At 42.9% G+C, this 26552-nt stretch overlaps 1 protein-coding gene across 2 annotated transcripts in view; it reads right to left on the bottom strand.

Annotated features, from left to right (window-relative positions):
* Positions 1 to 26552, bottom strand: part of PLB1 (phospholipase B1) — an 85352-nt gene that overhangs the window by 15149 nt on the left and 43651 nt on the right. For both annotated transcript variants that reach the window (XM_030214675.1, XM_030214676.1), the window contains exons 9-13: positions 24289 to 24369; positions 22040 to 22105; positions 13690 to 13781; positions 5865 to 5946; positions 5569 to 5673 (exon numbers count right to left, since the gene is read on the bottom strand). In XM_030214675.1, coding sequence (XP_030070535.1) covers positions 5569 to 5673; positions 5865 to 5946; positions 13690 to 13781; positions 22040 to 22105; positions 24289 to 24369 — 426 coding nt within the window. The remainder of the gene's footprint in view (positions 1 to 5568; positions 5674 to 5864; positions 5947 to 13689; positions 13782 to 22039; positions 22106 to 24288; positions 24370 to 26552) is intronic.

Here is a 26552-nt window from a genome sequence, read left to right as displayed (position 1 = left end):
TTTGATCTCCATTTGACCCCTGACGCAGGCGCATGAGCTCCGAAACACGGCCCATGTTGGGTCTTGTGAATAAAGGACTCCTGATTATTCCACTCCTGAAGGCCCTTTTTTGTTTCTTTGCTGTGTTTATCTGCAATCTTGACCCCTCTCTTTTTGCTACTATAGAGCTATACTGCACATTGTTCTGCTCACCATTATGTTACTTCTTGACATTACAGGACAAGGGACACATTTATGATGCGATAGCTCTGTCAAGCATACTTGTTTTATTTATTTGTTGCATTTGTATTCCACATTTTCCCACCTATTTGCAGGCTCAATGTGGCTTACATAGTACCGTGATGGTGATTGCCAATTTCGGTAAGAGAAATACAGAGTGGTCAAGCGTTAATGTTCATACATGACAGAGTATATTAAGTATTCAAGGACAGAGAGTTAAGTTTTGTCCAGTTCTGGTAAGAGTTTCGACTGTGTTGCAGGGTTCAGGTGTTTAGGTTGGATCTTTCTGGTATGCCTTTGTGAACAGGTTGGTTTTTAACGATTTCCGGAAGTTTGTTAGGTCGTGCATTGTTTTCATGACGTTTGGAAGTGCATTCCATATTTGCGTGCTTATATAAGAGAAGCTGGATGCATATGTTGTTTTATATTTTAGTCCTTTACAGCTAGTGTAGTGGAGATTTAGGTATGTGTGTGCTGACCTTTTTGTGTTCCTGGTTGGTAGGTCTATAAGTTCTGCCATGTAGACTGGGGCCTCGCCGTGAATAATTTTATGAACCAGGGTGCAGAGTTTGAACACAATTCGCTCTTTGATTGGGAGCCAATGTAGTTTTTCTCGTAAGGGCTTGGCACTTTTGTATTTCGTTTTTCCAAATATGAGTCTGGATGCAGTGCTTTGGGCAGTTTGGAGTTTCTTCATGATTTGCTCTTTGCATCCAGCATAGATTGCATTGCAGTAGTCTAGGTGACTTAGAACCATTGATTGTACCAGGCTGCGGAATATTTCCCTTGGGAAGAAAGGTTTTACTCGTTTAAGTTTCCACATTGAGTGAAACATTTTCCTTGTTGTATTTTTCGCTTGGCTCTTTAGCGTGAGATTTCAGTCGATTGTAACTCCGAGAATTTTCAGGCTGTCTGAAACAGGAAGGGTTTACATGTGTAGGTTTGTTCGTGTTGTGTGGTGATGAGAGGATGAGACAGTGTGTTTTTTCTACGTTGAGTTTTAATTGAAATGTATCCGCTCATGAGTTCATGATTTGGAGGCTAAGTTTGATTTCATTTGTGATTTCTGTTAGATCATGTTTGCGCGGGATGTATATCGTGACATCGTCTGCGTAGATGTAGGGGTTAAGGCCTTGGTTGGATAGGGATTATATATCTTCAGTTATGGTATGTATTGCAATTGTATACAATAGACATCTCTATGCTGTAATAGGGCTGTTATGCAATTTTTTTTATCTATCCGTTATAGATGCCGCAGGATAATCGAGGTATCTATGACATAATACAGCTATTCTGCTCATTATTCTGCTTTCAGTTCTGTTATCTATAGATGTTACAGGACACGGAACATATATATATATGCAGTGATAATCCGTCACAATCCCAACTGCAAGGGTATAAAATACAAATCATCTTACACCGCCAGCTTCTCATTTATAGGCACCCAACTCTGGAACTCACTACTGAAAGACATAAAACTCACCGAAAACTACTTACAATTCAGGAAAAAGCTAAAAACTTATCTTTTCAAGAAGTCCTTCCCCCAGAATCTAACAAACCATACACCTCTAAACCTCATGAAACGCCAAAAAATGGAAAACAATGACACTAACCCTCTCTCGCAAAATGCCAATCTTACTATACTAATCTAACCCAAGCGATCATTGTACACCTGTATTATATGCCAAATGTCATCAAATCTAATTTTTTTGTAAGTGCTTTTTAGCAATTTGTAAGCCACATTGAACCTACCATATGGTGGGGAAATGTGGGATACAAATACAATAAATAAATAAATAGTGTTAGGCATATTTCTTTTATATTTTTAATTATGGTATTTATTGAACTTGCAGACTATAGACATCTCTATGATACAACAGGGCTGTTAGATAAAAATTGTTGGTTGTTTGTTTGTTTGTCTCGTCACATATGATGACTAGTTACTTGGTCTTTCTTGGTTCTCTCATGCTATGCCATCACTCATACAGATCAACCTGTAGGCCTTAGTGTTGCACAAGCTATGTGGTTTGACAACAATTTGCATTATTGATTTTCCATACCTTGCCTTTGGCCTGACGTTCTTTGTCCTAGGCCTAGGGATTTCTACCGCTCCCTTCCTTTTGGGACACTGATGGGAAAAGGATGGGGCTGGCCTGGTCTAGATGTATTGCTTTATACTGCAGGTTCAATGTGTTGGTTCAGCTGTTGGGTGGCAGGTTTAGGTGGGTAGTGGATAGACACAATTTTGGAATGTTTTTCTTTTTTGTTTGATGGGTGGAGTGGGGAGGGTGTTGTTAAGTGACGTCCCGTTTATGGGGCTCATTGGGGTTTCTCATGGGGATTTTGTGATAGGGTGTTTAAGTGTATGTGTGGGGGGGGGGGGAGTTTAGTTGGGAACCATGGGAATGGTGTTGAGGGATTATTTAATTAAAAGAAGTGGATAGTGCCATGGCTGCTGAGACCTTTTGGTTGAGACTTCGGGGAATGTGGTTTGATGTATTGAAGGATGCTTCCTGAGGTTGGGCTTGTACTGATTTCAAGGCAATATTTCTGCTCTCAGAAGGGGATTGGTGACTGGGATGGTCTTGGGCTTTTCTTCTGTTAGCTTTGCTTCATCTTTTCACCCATAGGGTTTTTTTTTTTAAATTAAAATTGTATCTTGGAATGTGGGCGGTAATCATTTTCCAATTAAGCGGTCGAAAATGTTGATCAGTTGCAGTGGCAAAATGCAGATATTGACTTTTTACAGGAAACCCATCTAACAGATGCTAAACATCTTAAATTAAAATGCTGATGGGTGGGGGATTGTGTAGCAGCCGTGGCACAACAACAAAAAAAGAATGGGGTGGCTCTTCTATTTCGTAAAGGGCTTGTAGCGAAACTCTCCACTTTGGTCTCTGATGTTCTTTGCCAAGTGACTATAGGTCATACAGAGGTATTGTTATGTAGTGTGTATGCTCCTAATCATTTTGACACAAATTTCTATCATACTTTTCAATCCATTTTTTCTTAATAGAGATGCATTACCTATTCTAGTTGGAGAGAATTTCAATATGGTCTGGGATCCTACAATGGATAGGTCTTGTTCTCCGTAGTCAGAGGGTCAAGTTAATGTTAAAGGTTTACCCACTTTATGTCCACTGTTAGATTTGATAGATGTTTGGCATGTGCTGCACCCTAAAGAGAAAGGCATCACTCATCTTTCGAGGGCACACTCTACTCAATCTCATATTGATTATTTATTAGCGTCTACTAGCTTCTTGGCTCCTATTAACAAAGCTGAGATTGGCCTGCATGCGGTTTCAGACCATGCTTTGATCTGGATGGATTGGTGGCTTCACTTTTTGGAGGGGGGGGGGGGGGTGGATAATGTAATTGGTATTTTCCAGTAGGCCTCTATAAGGATCCCAAATTTAGGGACCATCTCCTTGCATTTTGCCATTCTTACAAATCTATGAATCAGACACATGAACACACTCCTGTCCTTTACTGGGAAGCAGTGAAAGCTGTATTATGGGGTGAGATAATCAGCTATCAGGGCTCACTTAGATTGGGAATTACTTAGACTGGAACACCAATTGATCATGTTGCAGAAGTGTTATAGGGTCTCCCATAATGATTTTGACAATCAACAGCTTCTGGAAACACAAACAGACGAGAATGAACTGATCCATTAAAGATCTTGTAAGTCCCAAGAATTGTTGCCTACCCATCTCAATAAGGCTCAGATCATTGTCCTTCTGAAACCGGGTAGGGACCCCGAAGTCCTGGAATCTTATCACCCTATCTCACATTTAAATTATGAGGTCAAACTATTGGCTAAGGTTATGGCTATTAGGCAGGCAAAAGTGTTAACCTTGGTGATTCATGGTTCCTAAGTTGGGTTTGTTAAAGGTAGAACGACCTCTAAAAACCTGCGGCATATTCTGATTTTGTTGGAATATCAGCAACATATCAATAGACCATCTCTGTTAATTAGTTGTGATGCAGAGAAAGCATTCGATAGACGCCACTGGAACTTTATTCATGCCACCCTACTCACATATGGTGTTTCTGGAAGGTTTCTGTCTCTGATTAAAATACTTTATACTGCGCCTCAAGCTACAATCTTGGTCAATGGCCTTAGATCCAATAATGTTGCGGTGGGCAGAGGGACATGGCATGGTTGTCCACTCTTGCCCTTACTGTTTATTCTAACGTTGGACCCTCTGATTAGGGAGATTCATTCTCACCCCAAAATAGAAGGTACTGCTGTAGGTTCGTAACAGTTTACAGTATTGGCTTTTACCGATGACATTCTTGTCCATTTAGTTAACCCACAGTGGTCGCTAGCTACACTTTTGGAACTTAAGTTCCAGGGAATATGGGGACTATGTGGGGTTCTCAAAAGGTCAGAGGCCCTACAGTCTTACAATTTGATGAAACAGCAATGGGATGGTGTGTTTCCTTTACAGTGGGCTAAGGAGACCCCCTTGAAACAGGAAAGGAGATTGGGCTGGCTCAGGGACTAATTTACATCCCAAGGGATCGGGCAGACACAGATCTCGCTTTTCTCAAGTTTCTGCTTATTCAATTGGCTGTAACTAAGACTAAGGGATCCTTTTACTAAGGTGCGCTGTAAAATGGCCTGCGGTAGTGTAGACGCGTATTTTGGGTGCACGCAGAATTATTTTTCAGTGCACCTACAAAAAATGCCGAAAACGGACGTGCGGCAAAATCAAAATTGTCGCGCATCCATTTTGGGTCTGAGACCTTACCGCCAGCCATTGACCTTGCAGTAAAGAAGGTAGGCGGTAATGACCTACACATGCCAAATGCCACTTGGCGCGTGTCCATTATGAGCGGCAGAAAATAAAAAATATTTTTCAGACCTGCATATCAGATGCGCGCCAAAAATGAAATTACCGCAAAGCCACGCAGTAGTCGGGCAGTAAGTCCATTTTGGCGCACATTGGGCGTGCGTAGACTTACATGGCTTAGTAACAGGGCCCCTCAACCACCTGCTGCCTTTGTGTTCATCACTATCAATATTTCAGTACAGTCCTACTAGAACATCCTTGTGAATTTATTTAAATGACATGTGGTCAGATTCATACATCCTAGCACCTGAGCACAGAAGTAAATCTTTCCCTCAAAGAGCAAATCCACAGCAGAGATGGAGAGTAGTGGGAGTAAAGGTGAGAAGAAGTTAGTGTGAACCTCACTCAATACTGACTGTGGCCAAGGAGGGGATGCATTTGTTTTTAATGCATAGTGATGCTTTCAGCAAGTCTAATTTTGTCTCTGGCGGGAAGAAAGCATCCCAGTAGATACATGTGGTTATTTTGGTTGTGGATCTTTAATACTCACACTGAGTTTTGGGGCTTGAGCTTTCTTCAGGAATGGTTGTAACACAACTGCAAAGTCCTCCTTATCATCATATCGGCCAGAGTCTATCAGTGCTTCCAGTTTTTTCTGCAAAGGGGGTCCGAAAAGAAAAAGAAACATTTTCAACTGATGTTTCTGAAGATCAGATCAAGGTTGGTTTTGATAAACAGAGGCTGGTAGCAGTATCAGTATGTGGTGGAAAGAGTGAAGGCAAGGCCTATTTGTTCTATTTTCATGCAGATCTTATCAGTTTCCTTACCATTTGTAGGCAGTCATACCTGGAATTGGACATTTTGGTCCAGCAGCTCCTGTATCTCTGTAGAATTCTTTTGGGGTAGGACTAAACAGGAGCAGAATGACCTGTAATGAGATTAAGAGTTGTGTCTTTTGACCAGGGTTAGACCAAGAGTATCAGACACCAAATTCACAGATGAATTTTCATCTGTGTCTTGCCACCCCGCCCTACCTCAAGGGTGGCTCAAGGCCTTACTCCTCCTCTTCCTCCTCATAGTCCATCATCTTTTCTTCCCTTCCCTACTCTCCAATAGTCCAACATTTCCTCTTGCACTCAAATCTCCACCATGGTCCAGCATCTCCATTTCCTCTCACTACCTCTTCACATGTGGCTAGCATCGCTACTTCCCTACCCAAATGTCCACTGCCAGCTTCTTCCCTCTCCCCTTTCTCCTAACGGATGCACTACTGCTGTCACCTTCCCTCTTTGGGGGCCAGAAGCACAAATGGATTCAGAGCTGGTGTAAGGTTGAAGCATTCTGCTTGCCACTCCTCATCCCGCATAGGACTTCCTGTCAGAGGAGAGGATGGGACACTGCAGTGCTGGAGTGTGGGCCTGTGGTCAAAGACCCTGCGCTGGCGCTGACCTCATTTGTCCTTTCAGCCCTGGAAACAGGTGAGTGGCAACATTGGTGGCAATAGGGGGATAGAAAAGGAGGTAGAACATGCTCCAGTCCTGTTGTTCCATTGTCCCCCCCCCCCCCCATGCTGTTGCCCTAGGTGGATGCCTGGTCTGCCTAGTGGCAAGACAAGCCCTGGTCCCTTCCCAAGCTGAGGTTCTTATGGGCATGTTGAAGAGAGAAAAGGTTATATAGGCTTTAGGACAGCAACCTGATTTGATTGGCAGGTCACAGACTCAAGTTCAACATTTATTTATTTATTTATGTCAAAAAATGTGTATACCACACAATCTACCATTCTCAGCCATTTATAATAAAATCATACAAAATAATAAAGTACATAAAACAATCTTGTATTATAGCATCCTCATTAAAATCATATGTCAGCAATCTGTGCAAAATAACAGACTCAAGCCACAAACTTTGTCTGAAAAAAACACACTGAAAAGATGTTTTTAGGGCTTTTCAGTTCTCTCAATGTTGAGGGCAACTTGTTCCCCAATTGAGGTCCCCACCACATAAACAAATGTGGATCTCTAGTCCTCCAAATAAATTGTTCTAAAGGACAGAACATCAAGCAAGTTCCAAGACGAGGACCTTAAGGCTCGACTCAGTTGGTGCAGTCGTAAGCTAGCAGTTATCACCAATGGTACAGACTTGACCAACACTTTGAAGACAAGCAGTAAAATGTTATACTTGATTCTGAACTTGACTGGCAACCAATGTAACTGCTTCAATCTACTAGAGATATGACCATATGTCTTCATGCCTTATTATCGCCCTCTAAACTCCCATTGTTTCCTTCCAAAGTTTCAATGTTTGTGTTCCATTGTTACATTCCTTAACGACACTTCGATTGTTTCGCATAACTCTGCACAATGTAATCCATAACCAATCTGTAACAAATTGTATATCCAACATTTAACTCATATTTTAAGCCACACTGAACCCGCAAAAAGGTGGGAAAATGTGGGATATAAATGCAATAAATAAATAAATAAATAAAATCACACCTGGATTGTCCATATAACACTCTTGCAGTTGCATTTTGTACAATCTGTAGAGCTCATACCAATCTCTTAGGCAGTCCATTCAGTAGGCTATTACAATAGTCATAGTGAGGAATTACAATGCTTTGGATTACCAATCTAAAATTCTCATGAATTAAATAATCCTTAAAATGCCTGATAATCTTTAGCTTAAAAAATATCAGCCTGATCATCTTCTATACATCCCCAGTCATAGTTAGAGGGGCATTTTCGAAAGAAATGTCTAAGTTGGAATTTGGACGTCTTTGTAAAATGTCCAAATTCAGAGGCAGAGAAAAGGTCATTTTGATAAAAGATGGATGCCCATCTTTGTTTTTGAAAATGCCATGGACGTCCTTGGTTAGTGCAATGGGCTTTGACACTGGCAACATGGTTCAATTCCCACTGCTGCTCCTTGTGACTTTGGGCAAGTCAAATGCACAAGGGGCATTTTTGGATATGACATCAAAGTCTGAATTTGGATGTTTTTTGTAAAATGTCCAAAATCAGAACAGGAAAGGTCATTTTCTACAAAAAAGTCTATCTTTTCCTTTTGAAAGTGCTGTTTGAAAAAATGTTTTGTGATTTGGGGGGGAGTAAGGGGAGGTGATCCCCGAGTCCCTCTAGTGGTTATCTGGTCATTTGGGCACCTCTTGTGTGGAGTAGAGGAGAAGCCTAGTGGTTAGTGCTAGTAGACTTTGATCCTGGGGAAGTGGGTTCAATTCCCACTGCAGCTATTCCCTATAAAAACAGGTCTAGCTCAAAACACCATTATTGCTGAAAGACGTCCATGTCTTAGGAATGCCCAAGTCTCACCCTGAACACACCCCTGACATGCCCTGTTGAGATTTGGATGTCCTTCTGACAGACTGCAGTTGGAGACGTCCAAAATCGGGTTTCGATTATACCAATTTGGACATCCATGTTCCGATTTATGTCGAAAGATGAACGTCCATCTCTTTCGAAAATGAGCCTGTTAGTGAAGCATCTAGAATCACACACAAGGTTTCATCAACAAATTTAATTTCTAATCCATTGATAAGAAAAGACGGGTACATTCTGTATAGTATGACTTCCCAAACACATCACTTGAGTCTTTGCCATTGTTAATTTCAAATGGTTCACTTTCATCCATGTTTCAGTTGTCAAATACAACCATAGTAAGCTAAGACTGTCGGAGATAGATTGGTCAACTGCAGAAAAGAATTGTATGTCATCTAAGTAAATTTGATATTGCACTCCAAGGCTGCCTAATAATGTACACAAAGGATGTAAAAATATATTAAACAATGTAGCAGATAGAGCAGACACTTGTGGGACACCAATTGAAGAATTGAAAATCCTAGACCTATTCTTGTCCACCACAACACAAAATTGTCTATTTTCTAGAAAAGACACAAACCGTTTCAAAACTAAACCACTAATATGAACGGCTTTCAACTGTTGCAGAAGAATTTGATGATGAACGATGTCAAATGCAGCCAAGATATCCAGGGACACCAATATGTATAACATCAAACCCAATATGTATAACATCTATCATAGAAATTAACAAGGTATCTCTATCATGCTGACACCAAAAGCCAAACTGGTAGTTTATTTATTTCAGCACATTTGATATACCAACCAAAGACCTGCCCATAGGCATCATAGTGGTTTACAAACAAGAAAGGAAGAGAAGAAGATAGAGGGAAGAGAGAACTAGTTAGTCTTAGGGAAAGAGATGGAGAATAGGTGGGTTTTTAGAGGGGGGCATAAAGGATGAAAAGATTATTCAAATAAGAGGCTGAGGAAAGTTGGGATTTGTAAGCCAGAAGAAGGATTTTGAATTTAATATGAGCAGTGATATTTATCAAGGACTTGATTCTTCTCTAGAAACTCAATCAGTTGCTCATGTACACATTTCTCAATGATTTTACTCAAAAAATGTGCCGAATCAGTGGGTCATATAGGCCTAGCTCACTCCTTGACAGCAATCATAAGATTTTTGCAAAAATGTTGGCTAGGCAACTCCAGAGGGTCCTCCTCTGGCTTATTCATGAGGATCGGGCCGGTTTTATTCATGGGCGGCAGACTTTTGATGATGTTTGCTGCTTACTTCATCTACTCCGTCAGGCTCTAGCGGACTGGAGGCCAATGGTACTCCTGTTGATTGATACTGTAAAAGCCTTTGACAGGGTGACTTAGCCCTTCATGTTTACAGTGTTGGCTGAAATGGCTATAACAGGCTGCTACTTAACCTGGCTACAGTTGATTTATGCGCGTCCCTTGGCGAGTCTCCACATTAATGGTTCTTATACTAAGCCTTTTGAACTTTATCTGCACTCACCAGAGATCTGCAGTTTCTCCGCTACTTTTTACCCTATTGATAGAGCCCTTAGTTCAAAGGTGCAAACTGACCGTACCATTAGGGGCCTCTCCACTGGACCCTCACAGCATAAATTAATGTTGTTTGCTTATGAAATTCTTTTTGCTCGGACAAACCACGTCAAATCTCTCACTGGAGTCTCAGAAACTCTGCTACAGTCTGGTATGGTTTCTGGGTTAAAGTGAGTATGAATAAATCTGAAATACTTAATGTTAATTTGCCAGCAGCTGAGATGCAGAATTTACTACAACTTTTTCCTTTTGCATGGGCACAAAAATCCATTAAGTATCTGGGAGTTACTGCTACTTTAGGGGGTCTTTATCAGGCCAATTTTCCCTCTAAACGGCAGGAGCTACTTGAGGAGTTAGATCATTGGGAGGGTCTCAGTATTTCATGGCTTTTGTCATATTCAGGCAATCAAAATGATGTTGCTGCCAAAACTTCTTTATTTGTTTTTGGCCTTACCCTTGCCTATACCCCAGCAGTATTTTCGCCAACTTAAGCACATAAGCACCGCCATACTGGGAAAAGATCAAGGGTCCATCAAGCCCAACATCCTGTCTCTGACAGTGGCGAATCCAGGCTTCAAGAACCCGGCAACCCCCCCACCCAAAAAAAAGTATCACTTACATTTGGCATTAACAACCCCCGAGGGTGGACAGAGGCATTTTGCACTAACCAAAGCTTAAGGGGTGCATGGGTGTCCCAAATGTTTTCTATATTACCAGGCATCCCAATTGCACGCTTTGGCTGATTGGATACAGGGTATGTTGAAAAAACGAGCTTGTTGGGAACAGGCATGGGTGGGTGTTACTCCATTGTGGGCAGTCCCCTAGTTGCCTTGGAAAGATCTTCTGTCCTTAATTAAGCGGGTGCCATAGGGGATTGGCCACCCTTTAACCACCTGGTATATGATTCGCATTAATTTTTTTCTGACCAGCCTCTACCATCTTCAGACTTCACTTCAATACATTCCCCAATTATTGCCGGGAGCCAGGGATTTAACCTTTCAACATTGGGCCAATAAGGGCTTGCGGTCCTTGGGACAGTTCTGGGATGAGGGGAAGTTCCAATCCTTCTTAGATCTTCAGGAGGAATTTGGCCAAGAGCCATGGGACCTTTTCCACTATCAGCAGGTTAGAGATTTTATCTACCGCTGGGGTCGGGGTGATCTCTCAGCCTAGCAGAAACTCCTCTTGAATGGGCTATTAGAGGTGGGAGAGGGAAGGGTAGCATATCCCACCTCCATATGGCTCTGTTTCGCTCCCCCCTCCAGAAATGTACTGTTCGATGGGAACTGGCTCCTCCATTGTTTAACCTCTCTCACATGTTGGCTCTTCACCCCTGTCATTTACCCATGTCATTCCGTGTTCCTTCCCCTCCTGTCACATTCTGTTTCTGTGCCATCTCTGTGTTGCATTGTATCCTTTTGACTTAATGTAAGCCACATTGTGCCTGCTTATGTGGGAAAATGTAGGGTAAAAATGCACAACAACAACAAAAAAACACAAGATCTTAATGCTGCTTATGCTTCAGAGTGCTGGGAAAGGGGTGTATTTGTATCCATTTAAATATTCAGTTGCTAGTAATATAATTAAGAATGGTTTTGAAATTTTTTATCGCTGGTCTTATACCCCCGAGCATCTATTTAGGATGAACCCTCAACTCTCTGACCAATGCTGCAGATACTGTGGTGAATGGCGTACTTTTTACCAGGTATGGCGGGACCTGCCCTATTGGACTGCTCTTTTGGACTTGCTTCTGCCCTGTAGGGCAGTACGTTGCTTACTCTACTTTAATTAAGAAACAATGGGCGTAATATTTGCCAGTTTGATAAATATCAAGGTATAAAGCAGCAATTAAATAATTAAACTCCATTGAGTGTTTCTTAAAGCGTAATATTATTAAGGCTTTAATATCCAAGAAGTGCAAGCATGGCACATCAGCACACCCAGAAATCTCTTTTCTTTTTCTGAAATGTACTTTATTGAATAAATGTAGATAGTTTACTCACAGTCAGTAGATGTTCAGAAGTTCATGCCCCAAGGCAAGAGGCTTCGTAGTTCTGAGAGCTGCAAGGGTGGATGGAGGTAGAAATCTGAAGAAAGGAAGCTTGTTGCAGAGACGGGAGGGTGATTAAAAAGATGGAAGCTGGTCAGAGGTGAGGTGCTGGATTTGTGCAATATCTTATGAGAAACAATGAGCGAAGTGAAAAGATGAGTTTTCTTCAGGGAAACAGAAAGACAAGTGCTGTGGAGGCAAGATGGAGAATGTGCCTCATGGAGACAGAGAGGTCAGGAAAAGCCCCATACCAGGGCTACTGGGGGGGGGGGGGGGGGGGGAGGGAAATTCCCCGGGCTCCAAGGGAGACCTGGCACCGAGGTCTCTCTCTCTCCTGTTCCTGATGATACCCGGGTGATCGCGTCCCGACAGGAGCAGGAGAGAGAAAACTCCAGCGCCGGACCCCCTTGGAGGCTGGGGAGGAGCAGACATGGCAGGACTTTGGGTCAGGGCCTCTGGTTTGGCTGGTGGGGGTCCCCCCAGTCCCTGACAGCAGAAGAGGTCTTCTTCCAGCGCTGCTGTTCACTTTGCCGCATTGCCTACCAAGTGGCTGCTTTTCCCCTCAGGCCGCGCATGCTCGGTTTTGAAACTGAGCATGCATGACATCAGAAAAAGCAGCGGCCGGGGCAGGCCATAGGGCAGAGTGAAGAGCAGCACTGGAGGAAGACCTCTTCTGCTGGTGGAACCTCGGGATCCCCGCCAGCGGCCAGCCAAGGTATTTGCAGTTGATGGCCGGGGAGTGGCGATCCTGGGAGGGTGGAAAAGTCCATAGGCTGTTATTAAATGGACTTGGGGGAAATCCACTATTTCTGGGATAAGCAGCATAAAATGTTTTGTACATTTTTGGGATCTTGCCGGGTATTTGTGACCTGGATTGGCCACTGTTGGAAACAGGATGCTGGGCTCAATGGACCTTTGGTCTTTCCCAGTATGGCAATACTTAAGTACTACTACTTATCATTTCTATCCGCCCAGCTACCCAAACTCAACTGCAGGTGAACTGGATTGGAGAGTGGCCCTGAATGTGAAGGTGAACTGAACTGATGTGCTTTGTGGCCCAAGGCAGGCCTGGAGAGAAGGTGGCTGAGAGGTGATATGATAGAGGTTTACAAAATAATGAGCGGAATAGAGCGGACAGATGTGAAGCGCTTGTTTACGCTTTCTAACAATAATAGAACCAGGGGACGCAAGATGAAATTAGAATGTGGTAGGTTTAAAACAAATCGGAGAAAGTTTTTCTTTACTCAGCGCGTAGTTAGACTCTGGAACTCTGGTAGTGACGGCAGCTGACCTTGCTGAGTTTAAAGAAGGGCTGGACAGATTCCTGAAGGAAAAGTCCATTGATCGTTATTAAATTTTGGGGTTTTTGCCAGGTTCTTGGGGCCTGGATTGGCCGCTGTCGGAGACGGAGTGCTGGGCTTGATGGACCTTTGGTCTTTTCCCAGCGTGGCAGTGCTTATGTGCTAGCACCCGGGTGAGACCCTGGATACATGTAGATATGTTCCTCCTTAATACTAGAGGTGGACAATAACATAAAACAATAGTTCTAGACATTAAACCTAAGAATTCCGTCTCAGGTAAACAATAAAATCAAACTTATTAAACACATAACAACCCTTAACATCAATCAGCACTCCTCTTCTTGTCAGGGAGGAGAACAATCCTTTGTGCAGTGCCACTGCCCTATGGTTAAGACGTAGGGTTGTGATATTAGGAAAATGCAGAGGATTACTTTTGTAATAAACAGCCCAGCGATCCATCATTGACTTCCCGAAGACTTTCCATCCAGAATACTTGTACCACATTGACGATAGTTCTTGGCAGCTAAAACAGAAAAATAACATGTTCACGACATTAGTCTAACGCCTTTACACCACCTTAAAAGTGTGTCATTCAAATTCAAGGATATTGTTCTTTAGTCATATTGCTTTAGTCCTGTCTCAAAAGAATTTTGAATTTTGAATAATACTCTGTGCCTGGATAACTTCAGCAGTTAAACGGGCAGATTTTACAAACTCCCCCATCACCACTCCCAAGGTCTATCCTCCCCCCTAACCTCAGAAGCCCTTTATATATAGCGGTATCTGTTGCTCATTGTAGGCTGTAAGACCAGAGTGGCCCCACTCTGTTCAACTCTGACCCCTAAAATGGTGTCTTTCAGTGCTTCTCCCCCCCCTCCAACTCCTGGGCTGTGTAAGGCAGTACAGTTTAGAGCAAGGTGGGCATAGGAAGTCAGCAGGCCCAATGCTGAGAGGCACAACTAAACTTTACATATTTTGTTCCCCTCCCCTCAGCACGTACTGTGCATTTAAGTAGCTCCTTTTTGCTTAACAGCATTAAGGGGAACGCACAGGATAGGCAGGTCATGCTGTTCCCCCATGCTCCCTGGGGTTCTTGATAAAAAAGGGGGTGTGGATACCATCTTTTGGGCTTCCAAGGTTGTCAGCAAAAGTTGTAGTCCAGTAGAAGAAACACCCAATATGCCTTTTTGGGGTTCTTTACTAAAAACCTGATACTAGTAGAAAAATCAGTACAGTGTAGTTGGTCATCATTCATATCCAATCCAAAGTACAACAGTATTTTACAGATCCGAAAATATGAATACCTTGGATCCACAAGTCACAGTCCAGCACTCACAGCCCAGGAGATTCAGAGTGGACAATATGCACACATCACAGATTAGGGCTTTCTCATGAGACCCTTTCCCTTGACTGCTTGTTGGTACCAGTAAATCCTGGCTATTGACCAGTGGATAAGAGACACTCTCTTCCTTTACAGTGCAGTGGACCTCCAGTGAAAGTTTTCAAACACTTTACCCAGAGGGAGTCTCCAATCCTCCCTCAGACACGCTACCGAAACTCCTCTGTAAAGAGCACTAAGGGAACTTTTCAGTAACATCCAAGAGTGTGATACTCCCATCCCGTAATCCTTCATCTAACTTCTCACCAGGACCCACATGTTCTCCAACATCTTAAAGGCTTGGGCCTCCCAGGACAGGAAATGAGCTTCCTTAATGTTCATTAGATTTGTCAACACCTTATTTCTAAAGACCCCACACAATTGAGGGAGTGTCTCTGAACTACGCTTTTTTATTCTTCTTAAGGGACTCTGAGGCTTCTAGTAGGTGACATATTTGAGGGATCCCTACTTTTAGAAAGACAGTGCATAGGGTTGGGGAAGAAGAAGCCGCATGCTCTAGTCTTGACCCCATATCACCATCCTCTTCATACATTACAGCACTAACTTCTATGGCCCAGGCAGAGTTTGAACTACTGAACCAGGACCAGACCATTGGGAAACTTCCCGGTATCCAAATGAAGACAGGACATGCTGTCTGTATTGTCAGTTATCCACATGATTGCTGGCCAGCCTCTTACACCTGAGACTCCAGTTCTAACCCCACTTGTCTCGGAATGTATAACGTGTGCTTCTGCAAGTCATCTGTAGTCAGGTTTTAGAAAGAATGCAGAAAATCAGAATTGAGATGTCATGGTCAGAACATGGCAAATTCCAATAGTTTTTAGCAATGTATCTGCTGACACAGACCTTTTTTCTACAGTACATGCTGTACAGTGTCAGCACCTATTTTATTTTTATTTATTTATTTGTTGCATTTGTATCCCACATTTCCCACCTATTTGCAGGCTCAATGTGGCTTACATAGTACCATGTAGGCGTTAGCCAACTCCGGTGATGAAACAAATACATAGTGATTTTGTGGTCGAATAAGATTCATGCCCCCTAGTTCTACGTCTAAAACTACTACTACTACTACTACTATTTAGCATTTCTATAGCGCTACAAGGCATACGCAGCGCTGCACAAACATAGAAGAAAGACAGTCCCTGCTCAAAGAGCTATGTAATAAAAGTGAGCCAAGTATAGGACAATCAAGCCATTGTGACATCACTGATGAGGTTGGCTCTTATTGGTGGCCTGAGGCATTATGACATCACAATATTAGCTCTGGTTACAAGAGACTACTACTACTACTATTTAGCATTTCTATAGCGCTACAAGGCGTACGCAGCGCTGCACAAACATAGAAGAAAGACAGTCCCTGCTCAAAGAGCTATGTAATAAAAGGGAGCCAAGTATAGGACAATCAAGCCATTGTGACATCACTGATGAGGTTGGCTCTTATTGGTGGCCTGAGGCATTATGACATCACAATATTAGCTCTGGTTACAAGAGACTACTACTACTACTATTTATCACTTCTATAGCGCTACAAGGCATACGCAGCGCTGTACACCATACATGAAAAGACAGTCCCTGCTCAAAGAGCTTACAATCTAATAGACAAAAAATAAATAAAGTAAGCAAATCAAATCAATTAATGTGAACGGGAAGGAAGAGAGGAGGGTAGGTGGAACCGAGAGGTGCTGGGCAACATACATGTCTTACGTGTCAGCACTGACACATGTATATGGGCCTTTCAAAACACACACATGTATGAGCCAACACTTAGATATGTCTGCCTGTCATTGTTGAAACCTATGTTCTCCCAATTAGGTACAGAGCCCACAATCATCTGGCACTATCAATTTCATGGTGGTGAAGGAGGAGGGGAACAGGAGTTTAAGGGGTCCACATCCCTTAATCCCTCCTGAATAGTGCTGTCCAAAATGAGTACTTTTATGAGACCTAGACGTGCCCAGGAGCAGGTGTAACTGTCAACATGGATCTTAGTGGTTATAGATGTGCATTCCCCTTCTGAATTGGGGCACACATGTGTATATTTTGGTCCTGCTGTAATCACACCCCTTGCCATTTGCCCCCGTCCTGCCCTACAGGACCTAGAAGAAGTGTGGTCTCCCATATAAGTACATAAGTACACAAGTATTGCCACACTGGGAGAGACCAAAGGTCCATGAAACCCAGCATCCTGTTTCCAACAATGGCCAATCCAGGTCACAAATACCTGGCAAGATCCCAGAAAAGCTCAATACATTTTATGCTGCTTATCCCAGAAATAAGCAGTGGATTTTCCCCAATTTAATAATGGTGTATGGACTTTTCATTTAGGAAACCATCCAGACCTTTTTTAAACCCTGCTAAGCTAACCGCCTTTACCACATTCTCTGGCAACGAATTCCAGAGTTTAATTACACAATGAGTGAAGAACAATTTTCTCTGATTCATTTTACATTTACTACTTTGTAGCTTCATTGCATGCCCCCTCGTTCTAGTATTTTTGGAAAGAGTAAACAAACGATTCAAGTCTACCCGTTCCACTCTACTCATTATTTCATAGACCTCTATCATATTTCCCCTCAGCTGCCTCTTCTCCAAGCTGAAGAGCCCTAGATGCTTCAGCCTTTCCTCATAGGGATGTCATCACATCCCCCAAACCCCAAAGCAGCCCATGTCACTGCAAGTGCCTGAGGGACTGGCTACTTTACATTAACCCCTTTGCCTACTAGATGTAGCCCACAGGAACCCACAAGCAAGAGGATTTTTACCAATATGAAAGGTTTGTTATTTTTATTTTAAAATATTTTGGCAAGCTCTTTCTTTCTAGCAAATCCTAAATCCACTCCAAAAGGATTTCTTTTCTTTTCTTTTCTCTGTTTTGTTTTATTTCTATTTATTACCCTTAAAAGCGGACTAGCACGGGCTACCACATCGCTTTACTCTAGGGAAGTGGAAATCTTCCAGTCAGGATGACATAACCTGAAATGATGTCCTGGTGAGACATTTAGTAATTTCGATAGGGATTAATAAACCATATTAACAGCTAACTGACAGATGTAATACCACAAACCCTCTGGTCATGTCTCCTTTTTAGAAGATAGCTGACTCTGTGAGGATGGGGTGGGAGGATGAAGGAAAGAATTGTGCAGGGATGAGACAGTACAGAAGAGTAAGAAAACTCCTAGATTAGGGTCGTCAAGAGGCCGAAGGTCATATGATCATTTTGTCCTGCTTTTCTTACAAACACTGAAAGCACTCAAGCCATTTGACATGTGTCAAAACCAGTCTGACTCAGCTGGTCATATAACGACCTCTTTTTCTGAGCTGAACGCTATCCCATCGGATAAATACTGGTCTCAGTTTAGCAAAATTAATGTTAAAATGACATGAAGAGCTTATTATTAAAGTATGCCAAATCTTCCTGTAGTCTAGATACTTGCCCTCCATATTTGATTAAACTGGCATCTCCGCTTTTTAAAAAAAATATTTATTAAGTGTTTAAATTCATATTTTGAATCTGGTACTTTTCCAACATTAGGCAGGGACATTATACTTACTCATATTCCTAAAAATCCTAAAAGTACTTTGGCAGAAGTTAGTAACTGTCGTCCTGTGGCTTCTATCCTACTGTTTACAGAAATGGAAGGGTATATATATTACAGAAATGAGCTTAACTAACCCAGTCATTAAAGAGTGTATGGTGATTGGGTTAGTTAAGCTCATTTCAGCTCACTACTAGTACTATAGTTAATTCCTCTTTCACTGAATTTTTGTCCAGTATTATCTGTATCAGGGTATATTACAGATCAGATAGAAAATGATATGGTGCAACGGAAAGAGTAATTGCTACTTTAGTGACTTATAGAAAAAAAACCCGGGGTCCTTTTACTAAGGTGCGCTGAAAAACGGCCTGCGGTAGCGTAGGCACGGGTTTTGGGCGTGCGCAGAATTATTTTTCAGCCCACCTGTAAAAAAGGCCTTTTTTAAAATAATTTTTGCCGAAAATTGCCGCGCATCCATTTTGGGTCTGAGACCTTACCACCAGCCATTGACCAAGCGGTAAAGTCTCACATGGTAACCGGGTGGTAATGACCTACACGCGCCAAATGGTACTCGTCCAATAAACACGGCAGAAAATAAAAATGATTTTTCAGCCAGCGCCAAAAATGAAATTACCGCAAGAGCCACGGGGTAGCCATGCGCTAACTCCATTTTGGCGCGCATTGGGTGCGCGTAGGCTTAGTAAAAGGGTCCCTAATTGAGTAGAGGTCAATGTGCAATCATTATCCAGTTTGATCTGTCTTGTGCTTTCGACCTTGTCGACCATGCTTTAATGCTACAAATATTAGATCAAGTGGGTATACAGGGTAAGGCGCCAAGTTGGTTTCATGGTTTTTCTAGTGGCTATTATTCAGTAAAGAAGGAGGGAGCTCACTCAACCAAATGGAAAACTGTTAGTGGTATGCCTCAGGGCTCCCCACTTTCACTTATACTTTTTAATATTCTTATACAGTCATTGGGTGTGATCTTGGACCAGCTTCAGGTGAATCTTTTTATCTATGCCGATGACATTACTCTTTTCTTGCCAGTACTCATGTCTTGGCCAGATACTTTCCTGCTTATAATCGAAATAGAAAAACGCCTATATTGTGACCCAAATTGGGAGATAGACGTTTATCTCACAAAAACGAATAAAGCGGTATAATCAAAAGCCGAATTTGGACGTTTTCAACTGCACTCCGTTGCGGATGTGGACAAAGTTGATGGGGGCGTGTTGAAGGCGTGGTGAAGGCGGAACTGGGGCGTGGTTATCGGCCGATCAGAGATGGGCGCTTTTCGCCGATAATGGGAAAAAAATATGCGTTTTTAGCGAGAATTTAGGGCACTTTTCCTGGACCCTGTTTTTCAACGAATAAGGCCCCAAAAAGTGCCCTAAATGACCAGATGACCACTGGAGGGAATCGGGGATGACCTCCCCTGACTCCCCCAGTGGTCACAAACCCCCTCCCACCACAAAATATGCCATTTCACAACTTTTTATTTCACCCTCAAATGTCATACCCACCTCCCTGGCAGCAGTATGCAGGTCACTGGAGCAGTTATTAGGGGGTGCAGTGGACTTCAGGCAGGTGGACCCAGGCCCATCCCCCCCCCTCACCTGTTACACTTGTGCTGGTAAATGGGAGCCCTCCAAACCGCCCCCCAAACCCACTGTACCCACATGTAGGTGCCCCCCTTCACCCCTTAGGGCTATAGTAATGGTGTAGACTTGTGTGAAGTGGGTTTTGAGGGCGATTTGGGGGGCTCAACACCCAAGGGAAGGGTGCTATGCACCTGGGAGCTCTTTTACCTTTTTTTTTTTTTTTTGTAAAAGTGCCCCCTAGGGTGCCCGGTTGGTGTCCTGGCATGTGAGGGGGACCAGTGCACTACGAATCCTGGCCCCTCCCACGAATAAATGTCTTGGAGTTATTCGTTTTTGAGCTGGGCGCTTTCGGTTTCCATTATCGCTGAAAAACAAAAACGCCCAGCTCAAAAAAAGATAAACGTCCATGTTTTTCGAAAATACGCTTCGGTCCGCCCCTTCACGGACCCGTTCTCGGAGATAAACGCTCATGGAGATAGACATTTCCGTTCGATTATGCCCCTTCACGTCTCTTATTCAAACTTGTATTAGATCAATAGGAAGACTGGGTCGCGGTTCATCGTTTAAAACTAAATAGAGAACAAAGTTTTTATAGATAGGATCTTCTAATGACCCTAGATTTCATCATACTTTGAAGGTAGGCCCTTACACTCTAAAATACTTGGTGTAGAACTTGACAACCAGCTATCTATGTATAGTTATACTCGGGCTATTGTAAAGAAATCGTTTTACTCTCTTAGGAAACTAAGAGCTATAAGGGAATATTTTGAGCCATTAGCTTTTTGGCTTTTTGTCCAATCCTTGATCTTATTGAGATTAGACTACTGTAATGTTGTTTTTATTGGTTACACTAAACTCCTTCTCTATCAACTACAATTAATTCAGAATACAGCCATTTGGCTAATTTATGGATTGAAAAGATATGATTCTGTGAAAGCTTTCTATTCTATGTTACACTGGCTTCAGGTAGAGGCATGAATACAATTTAAAGTAGGAATATCAGTTTAAGATATTGATGGGCAGAGCTCCAACTTATTAAACCAATCACTTTTCTCCATGGTTCAAAAGTAATACTTTCATGCTGTGGTTCCCTCTGGCTCATAAGTTGACGTGTGTAAAGGAGTTTCCTGCCTCTCTGTCATACCAACTGCTTTAAGATTCTATAGAAACTCTCTGGGATTCTGGAAAAAGCTAAAAGCCTATCTGTACTGGTTTATCAAGTGATGTTTAATACCTTTTGATTATTGATTTCATAGAACTGGTATTCCTACACAAATTGGTTCTAGCCTCTTAAAATTGCAATCCGTCTTGAATTGATAATATATTGGTGAAATCATAGGAGCCAACTTTTCAAAATGATTGGGGGTGCTGAATTTGTTTTTTCACAGGTGGTGCATTCCCCCTCCCTCCCCCTCCTCCCTTCCCCCCTCCCACCTCCTTCCCCCCTCCGAGTTCCAGGCCCCTCCCTCTCTCTCCTCCGAGTTCCAGCCCGACCTCTTCTCCTACAACAGTCCTTCGCCTGCCCCTTCCCTTCTCTCTCAGCTCTGCCTCTGGTCCCACCCTTGAGGAAACAGGAAATGAGGGTGGGACCAGAGGCAGAGCTGAGAGAGAAGGGAAGGCAGGCTGAAGCGCCGACTCGCCAAGCCTGCTCACCTTTCACTGCTGCCGCCGGAACCCAGAGGTAAGATGACTTTCAAATTCTGGGTGGCACGCAAGAAGGCAAGGGGCAGGCGGAGGACTGTTTTGAGGGAGAAGAGGGCGGGCAGCGCAGGTCGGGCTGGCTCCTGGCTGTGAACTTCCGGTTCTGGCGGGTCAAATATTGGTGGTGCTCAGAGTTGGCGCCTATGGGTGAAATAGACTGTAATGTAATGTAATGTAGTTGGCCAGTCACTTAGGACCTCTTTTACAAAGCAGCAGTACGCCCAACGTGGGCTTAAAACTCGCTAAACAGGAAGCACCGCTGGGCTACCGCAGAAGCCTGGCAGTACTTACCCCCAGTGTGCCGTCATATCTGACGCTACAAAAATATATTAATTTTTGTAGTGCTGGAGTGTACCCGGATGTAATTGGGCAGTGCCGTGTGCTGCCCGGTTACCACCAGGTTAGCGTGGAGCCCTTTTTGCCACTTCAATGGGTGGCGGTATGGGCACACATGAAAAACACGCGACGATGCCAGCGCAGGCCCCCTTTTACCGCAGCTTGGTAAAAGAGGCCCTTATTCTCCTGTGGGTTCTGTACCTACCTCCTGATGCAGCATGTCCAGAGATATTGTTAGATTATGAATAAAGCTGTCTGCAGAGAACAGTGTCTGTCAAAACAAATAAATGCATTTTATTAGTTCATATGTGCCTGTTTGTTTCCAGAAGAGACATGGGGGGGGGGGGGGGGCAAGGGCTGTTCATTCAGTAGGAGACCACTGATAAGTGAAAATAATGGAAAACCAGCATTATTCCATGACTAGAAGTATTGACAATCTGTGTAATTTACTCCTTTACGTATTTAAACCACCCTGAGGTGAAGTTGCATGCATTTTCCTGAAAGAAGTAAATGATTGAGTTATCCATCTCTCAGACGTACATGTTACCACTAAAACAGGGCACCTTACAGGTCTTTATCTGCCGTCATTTACTATATTACTGTGTAATAAAAAGGATTTTAGAGATTGCTTTTCAACTCTATCTGCCTTGACTAACAAGTGCACTTGGGGTCTGTATTGTTGATTAGAAGTAATTCTGTTTAAAAATGATTGTTTAACTTTGATTGTGTGAAAATAAGTTGGAATTCAGAAGATAAGACACAGCTCTAATTAATTTGGTATGTGAAGAGGAGGATGGTGCTTGTTTTTGAAGTTCAGACTGGCCACCTGGACTTGGAAACATGTGACCACATTCCCACAGTATGGCTTGTTTACTTATTCTCAAGCATTCTGTAATTTTCCTTGGCTCTGAAAATAAGCTTTAGCTTAATAAAAAGGGGGGCTTGTTGCAGCAGAGCCTTGAGGCTTATCTGTGGGTGGACGCATCGCGCAGAAAAGACTTGTTCCTGGTCATAAGGAGACTTCAGGCTTCCGCTGCAACGGGCCTCCCAGCTGATGAGATAAGGGCCTGAAATTCCTGACCAGTGATGTTGTATGTATAATATGTATATATCTGTCTTATAGCTTTTGATGCTCATAGACCATTACCACCCAGTTAACACGTGAGACCTTACTGTTAAGTCAATGGGTGGCGGTAACGTCTCAGACCCAAAATGGACTCGCATCTATTTTCATTTTGCTGCACGCCCATTTTCAGGCACAATTTTAAAAAGGCATTTTTACAGGTAAGCTGAAAAATGGATTTGCACGTGTCCAAAACACGTGCTTACGCTACCGCAGGCCATTTTTCAGTGCACCTTAGTAAAAGGACCCCTCTGTTTGTGGAGGTTAGTTCTGAGGAATATAAAGATTTGTAGAAATCCTGAAATAAAACCAAAATGTTATCATTGCTTGTGGTAATGGAATCATTACTAGTATCCTTAAGAGAAACCACTTTAGATTTTAGTCTTTTTCCTTTTATTTATTTATTTATTTATTTATTTATTTGTTGCATTTGTACTTCACATTTTCCCAACTATTTGCAGGCTCAATGTGGCTTACATAGTACCATCAAAGACACTTGCCCAGTTGGTTGATAACAAATACAAGGTTGTATTGTGATCGAATGAGGTATATGTGGAGGATCGGAAGGGATGAAGATTGCGTGATGTCCAGTACGATCATTAGTAATGTTATGTTCTTGGGTGAAGAGGTTTATGTTGGGTCGTTGGGGTAGGCCTTTTTGAAGAGGTTGGTTTTTAGTGATTTCCTTTTAGATGATTTGCCAGTAATCTGACGCAGGTGCTAGTCACCGAAACACGGCCCGTGTCGGGTCAAGGCTCATTCATTAAAGAACTTTGTTCCATTTTAAAGGCCCGTGGTGCTGTTTTTTTGTTTGGACTTTAGTTTGTACTTTGTTCCCTCTCTTTTGTTATTGCCAGTAATCTGCCCATTTTATTACTCTCCGAGTAGTATCTTACTCCCAAAGTGATTAATTGATGAGATGTTAGTTTGCAAAGATTATTACTATAATCCGATCTTAATTTGCATAATCCTGGAAAATAGAATATCTACTTTTTGCAGAGTATTGAATTATCAGTTTTCTAATTTTGTCTTCAAGATCAGATAATTCAAATCTCTTCTTTGTGCCACCCGGATGTAAAACTTAAAATTATTCCTCTTATATAAGCTTTCATAGCATATACAAACCAGTTAAAAACAATAACATAAAGACAAGAGAGTACCATTCCAAACATTATACTCACATCAACATAGCAACAGTCAATAAGACCTACTACTCACATCTGCCGAAACTCCTGACAACAGCAGGGCTCAAAGTGCATCAAAGGACATCACAAATGTATGGCTTTTGAGAACTCAGTAAGATGGATTTTTCAAATTCTTGCTCCCCTTACCTTATTTTTGCAATAATCACATAGGTCGTTGCCTCCAATGAAAATGGTCACCACCTTCCAGTCATTTTCAAAGCTAATACCCTGGGAACAGAGCAGAGATTAAAGGTGGTTAATCTTCAAGGCTTTTCCTGGCTCTAACCACCAAGGCTTTTCAAAGGTAATTTTATAATGAGGGTGCGATCAAATTTTTGCGTAATTTGTTTTTATGGATTCAATATCAATTTTCAATAGGGCATTTTGCATCATCGATGGGTGAAATTATTATTACTCCCATAATTAAGGATGTCGAGGGATTCTGTCAGTCGGTCACCAACGATAGGCCAGTGGGCCTCAATTCCATTCCAACAAAAATTGATGAGGGTTAAGTCTACCTTCAACTAAATGAATATTTAACATAACTATATAACTCATATTCCGCTTATGCCTCGCGGTTCAAGGCAGATCACAATAAAAGTACGTTTTTACAGTTTTTTGGAATTGTAAATAATTTGTTGCGAAGAGCAGTAAGGTTAAAACTTCTTTTTCAAGATGAGCTGCTCGAAATGAGAATAAGGTGTCGACCAATCTAACGCTCTGGTGTACTAAGCAGCGCTGCGGCAAAAGGGGGTCGGCATTGGCGTCGGCGCATGTTTTACATGCGCGCCACTAAGGCCCCCTTTTACCGCAGCTGGTAAAAGGGAAGTCTTGTTTCCTACAGGAAATGGCCAGGCGACAAGTAAAGCACTTGCCGTGCAGCCATTTCAGGGGGGAACCCTTACTGCCACCCATTGAGGTGGCGGTAAGGGCTCCCGTGTTAACCTGGCACTGCCTGATTACCGCCAGGTACACTCCGGCGTTACAAAAATAAATACATTTTTGTAGTGCTAGAAATGACAGCTCGCCATGGGTGAGAAGTACTGCTGGGCTGCTGCGGTAGCCCGGTGGTACTTGCTGTATACTGAGTGGCAGTGACGATCCTAGGTTGGCTGCCACCCAGGGTGGATCGCCATTGCGCACCCCCTCCCCGGGTGCAGCATGACACCCCCCCCCCCCGGTGCAATGACATCCCCCCTCCAGCACATCAACCCACCCCCCCGGGTGCATACTTAGCTGCTGGGAGCAAGCACGGGGCTCTCGGCTCCACTGGCTCCCTGCTCCCTCTGCCCCGGAACAGGAAGTAACCCATAGGCACCCGGTATAAGAGGCTTGGGGAGGCTAAGCCTCCCCTGCTGCAGCAGGATGGATCAGCTGTGGAGTCCCGCTGCTCTGAGGGTTTTAAATTGTTGATTTACCTCCATTCTCACAGCAGGAGCTGCAGTGAAAACCTTGTGTAACCAGTTGTAGAAATTGGTTTATGGTTTAATTTGTTTACCTTACTGCTGGGAGAGCAGGTGGGGGGGGGGGGGGGGGGGGGTTGGCTGGAGGTGTCCTGGGTTGTGTTTAAATCCCCCAAACGCTGACCGTACTCACTGACCTTCTTGATCTTCTTTTGAACGCAAGAGGGGATACTTATTTTGTGCGTTCAAATGTTCTATGTTATTTTTCTATCACTTTTTTCTCTTTTTCTCTCATCTTTCCTTCCCCAATCTCCCTGCTGTTATTCCTTCATTTTTTCCCTATCACGGACACTGCCCACTTCAGGGGTATTGGGCACCAATGTTCTGTCCGTTTTCCCCCCCTACTTTAAATACTCTTCTATTCTTCTGTCTTTTTACTTCCTTCCCTGAATGTCTTACTGCCCCGCGCTGAACTAACACACCTGCTACCCTAACGCAGTGGGGTTAAATATTTGCGTTTCTGTCTTTCAATATTCTGTTCTGTTTTTTCTCACCCTCTTTTCTCTCTCCTATCTTGTCCATCTCTTTGATTTGCGTGATGTGCGCAAGTGTGTGCTTGTTGTGTGATTGATGCATAACTACGAATCCAGGCGACTGCGATTTGGGGTTTGCTGTAAGTTTATTTCAATGTTCAAAATCTTTGGATTGGTCTTTATGCTAGCATTCTCGCTTAACAATCCTTAGAGGTTGCGCATTTTCTGTTTCCCATCCCACCCTGTGTTCTGTCTTAATCCCTCCTTTTCAAATCCCTGTCCCCTTGTTCTCACTTTTTCTTCTTCTGTCGACCTTACTTTCCTCCCCAATCCTGCTCTTCTCTTTCCTTACAATTTCTTTGATGTTCCCGTATTGGGGGAATTTCCTTTACTCTAGGAGAACAGCACGCTTTTAGATTGCTCTCCCTTAAAATCCTTCTGGTTTCTCTGTTCTTATAATCACTCTTCCAAACTG

Source organism: Microcaecilia unicolor, chromosome 9, assembly GCF_901765095.1.
Source record: "Microcaecilia unicolor chromosome 9, aMicUni1.1, whole genome shotgun sequence".
NCBI lineage: Eukaryota > Metazoa > Chordata > Amphibia > Gymnophiona > Siphonopidae > Microcaecilia > Microcaecilia unicolor.
The sequence above is the reverse complement of the archived record's forward strand: the minus strand, read 5'-3'. Positions and strand labels throughout refer to the sequence as shown.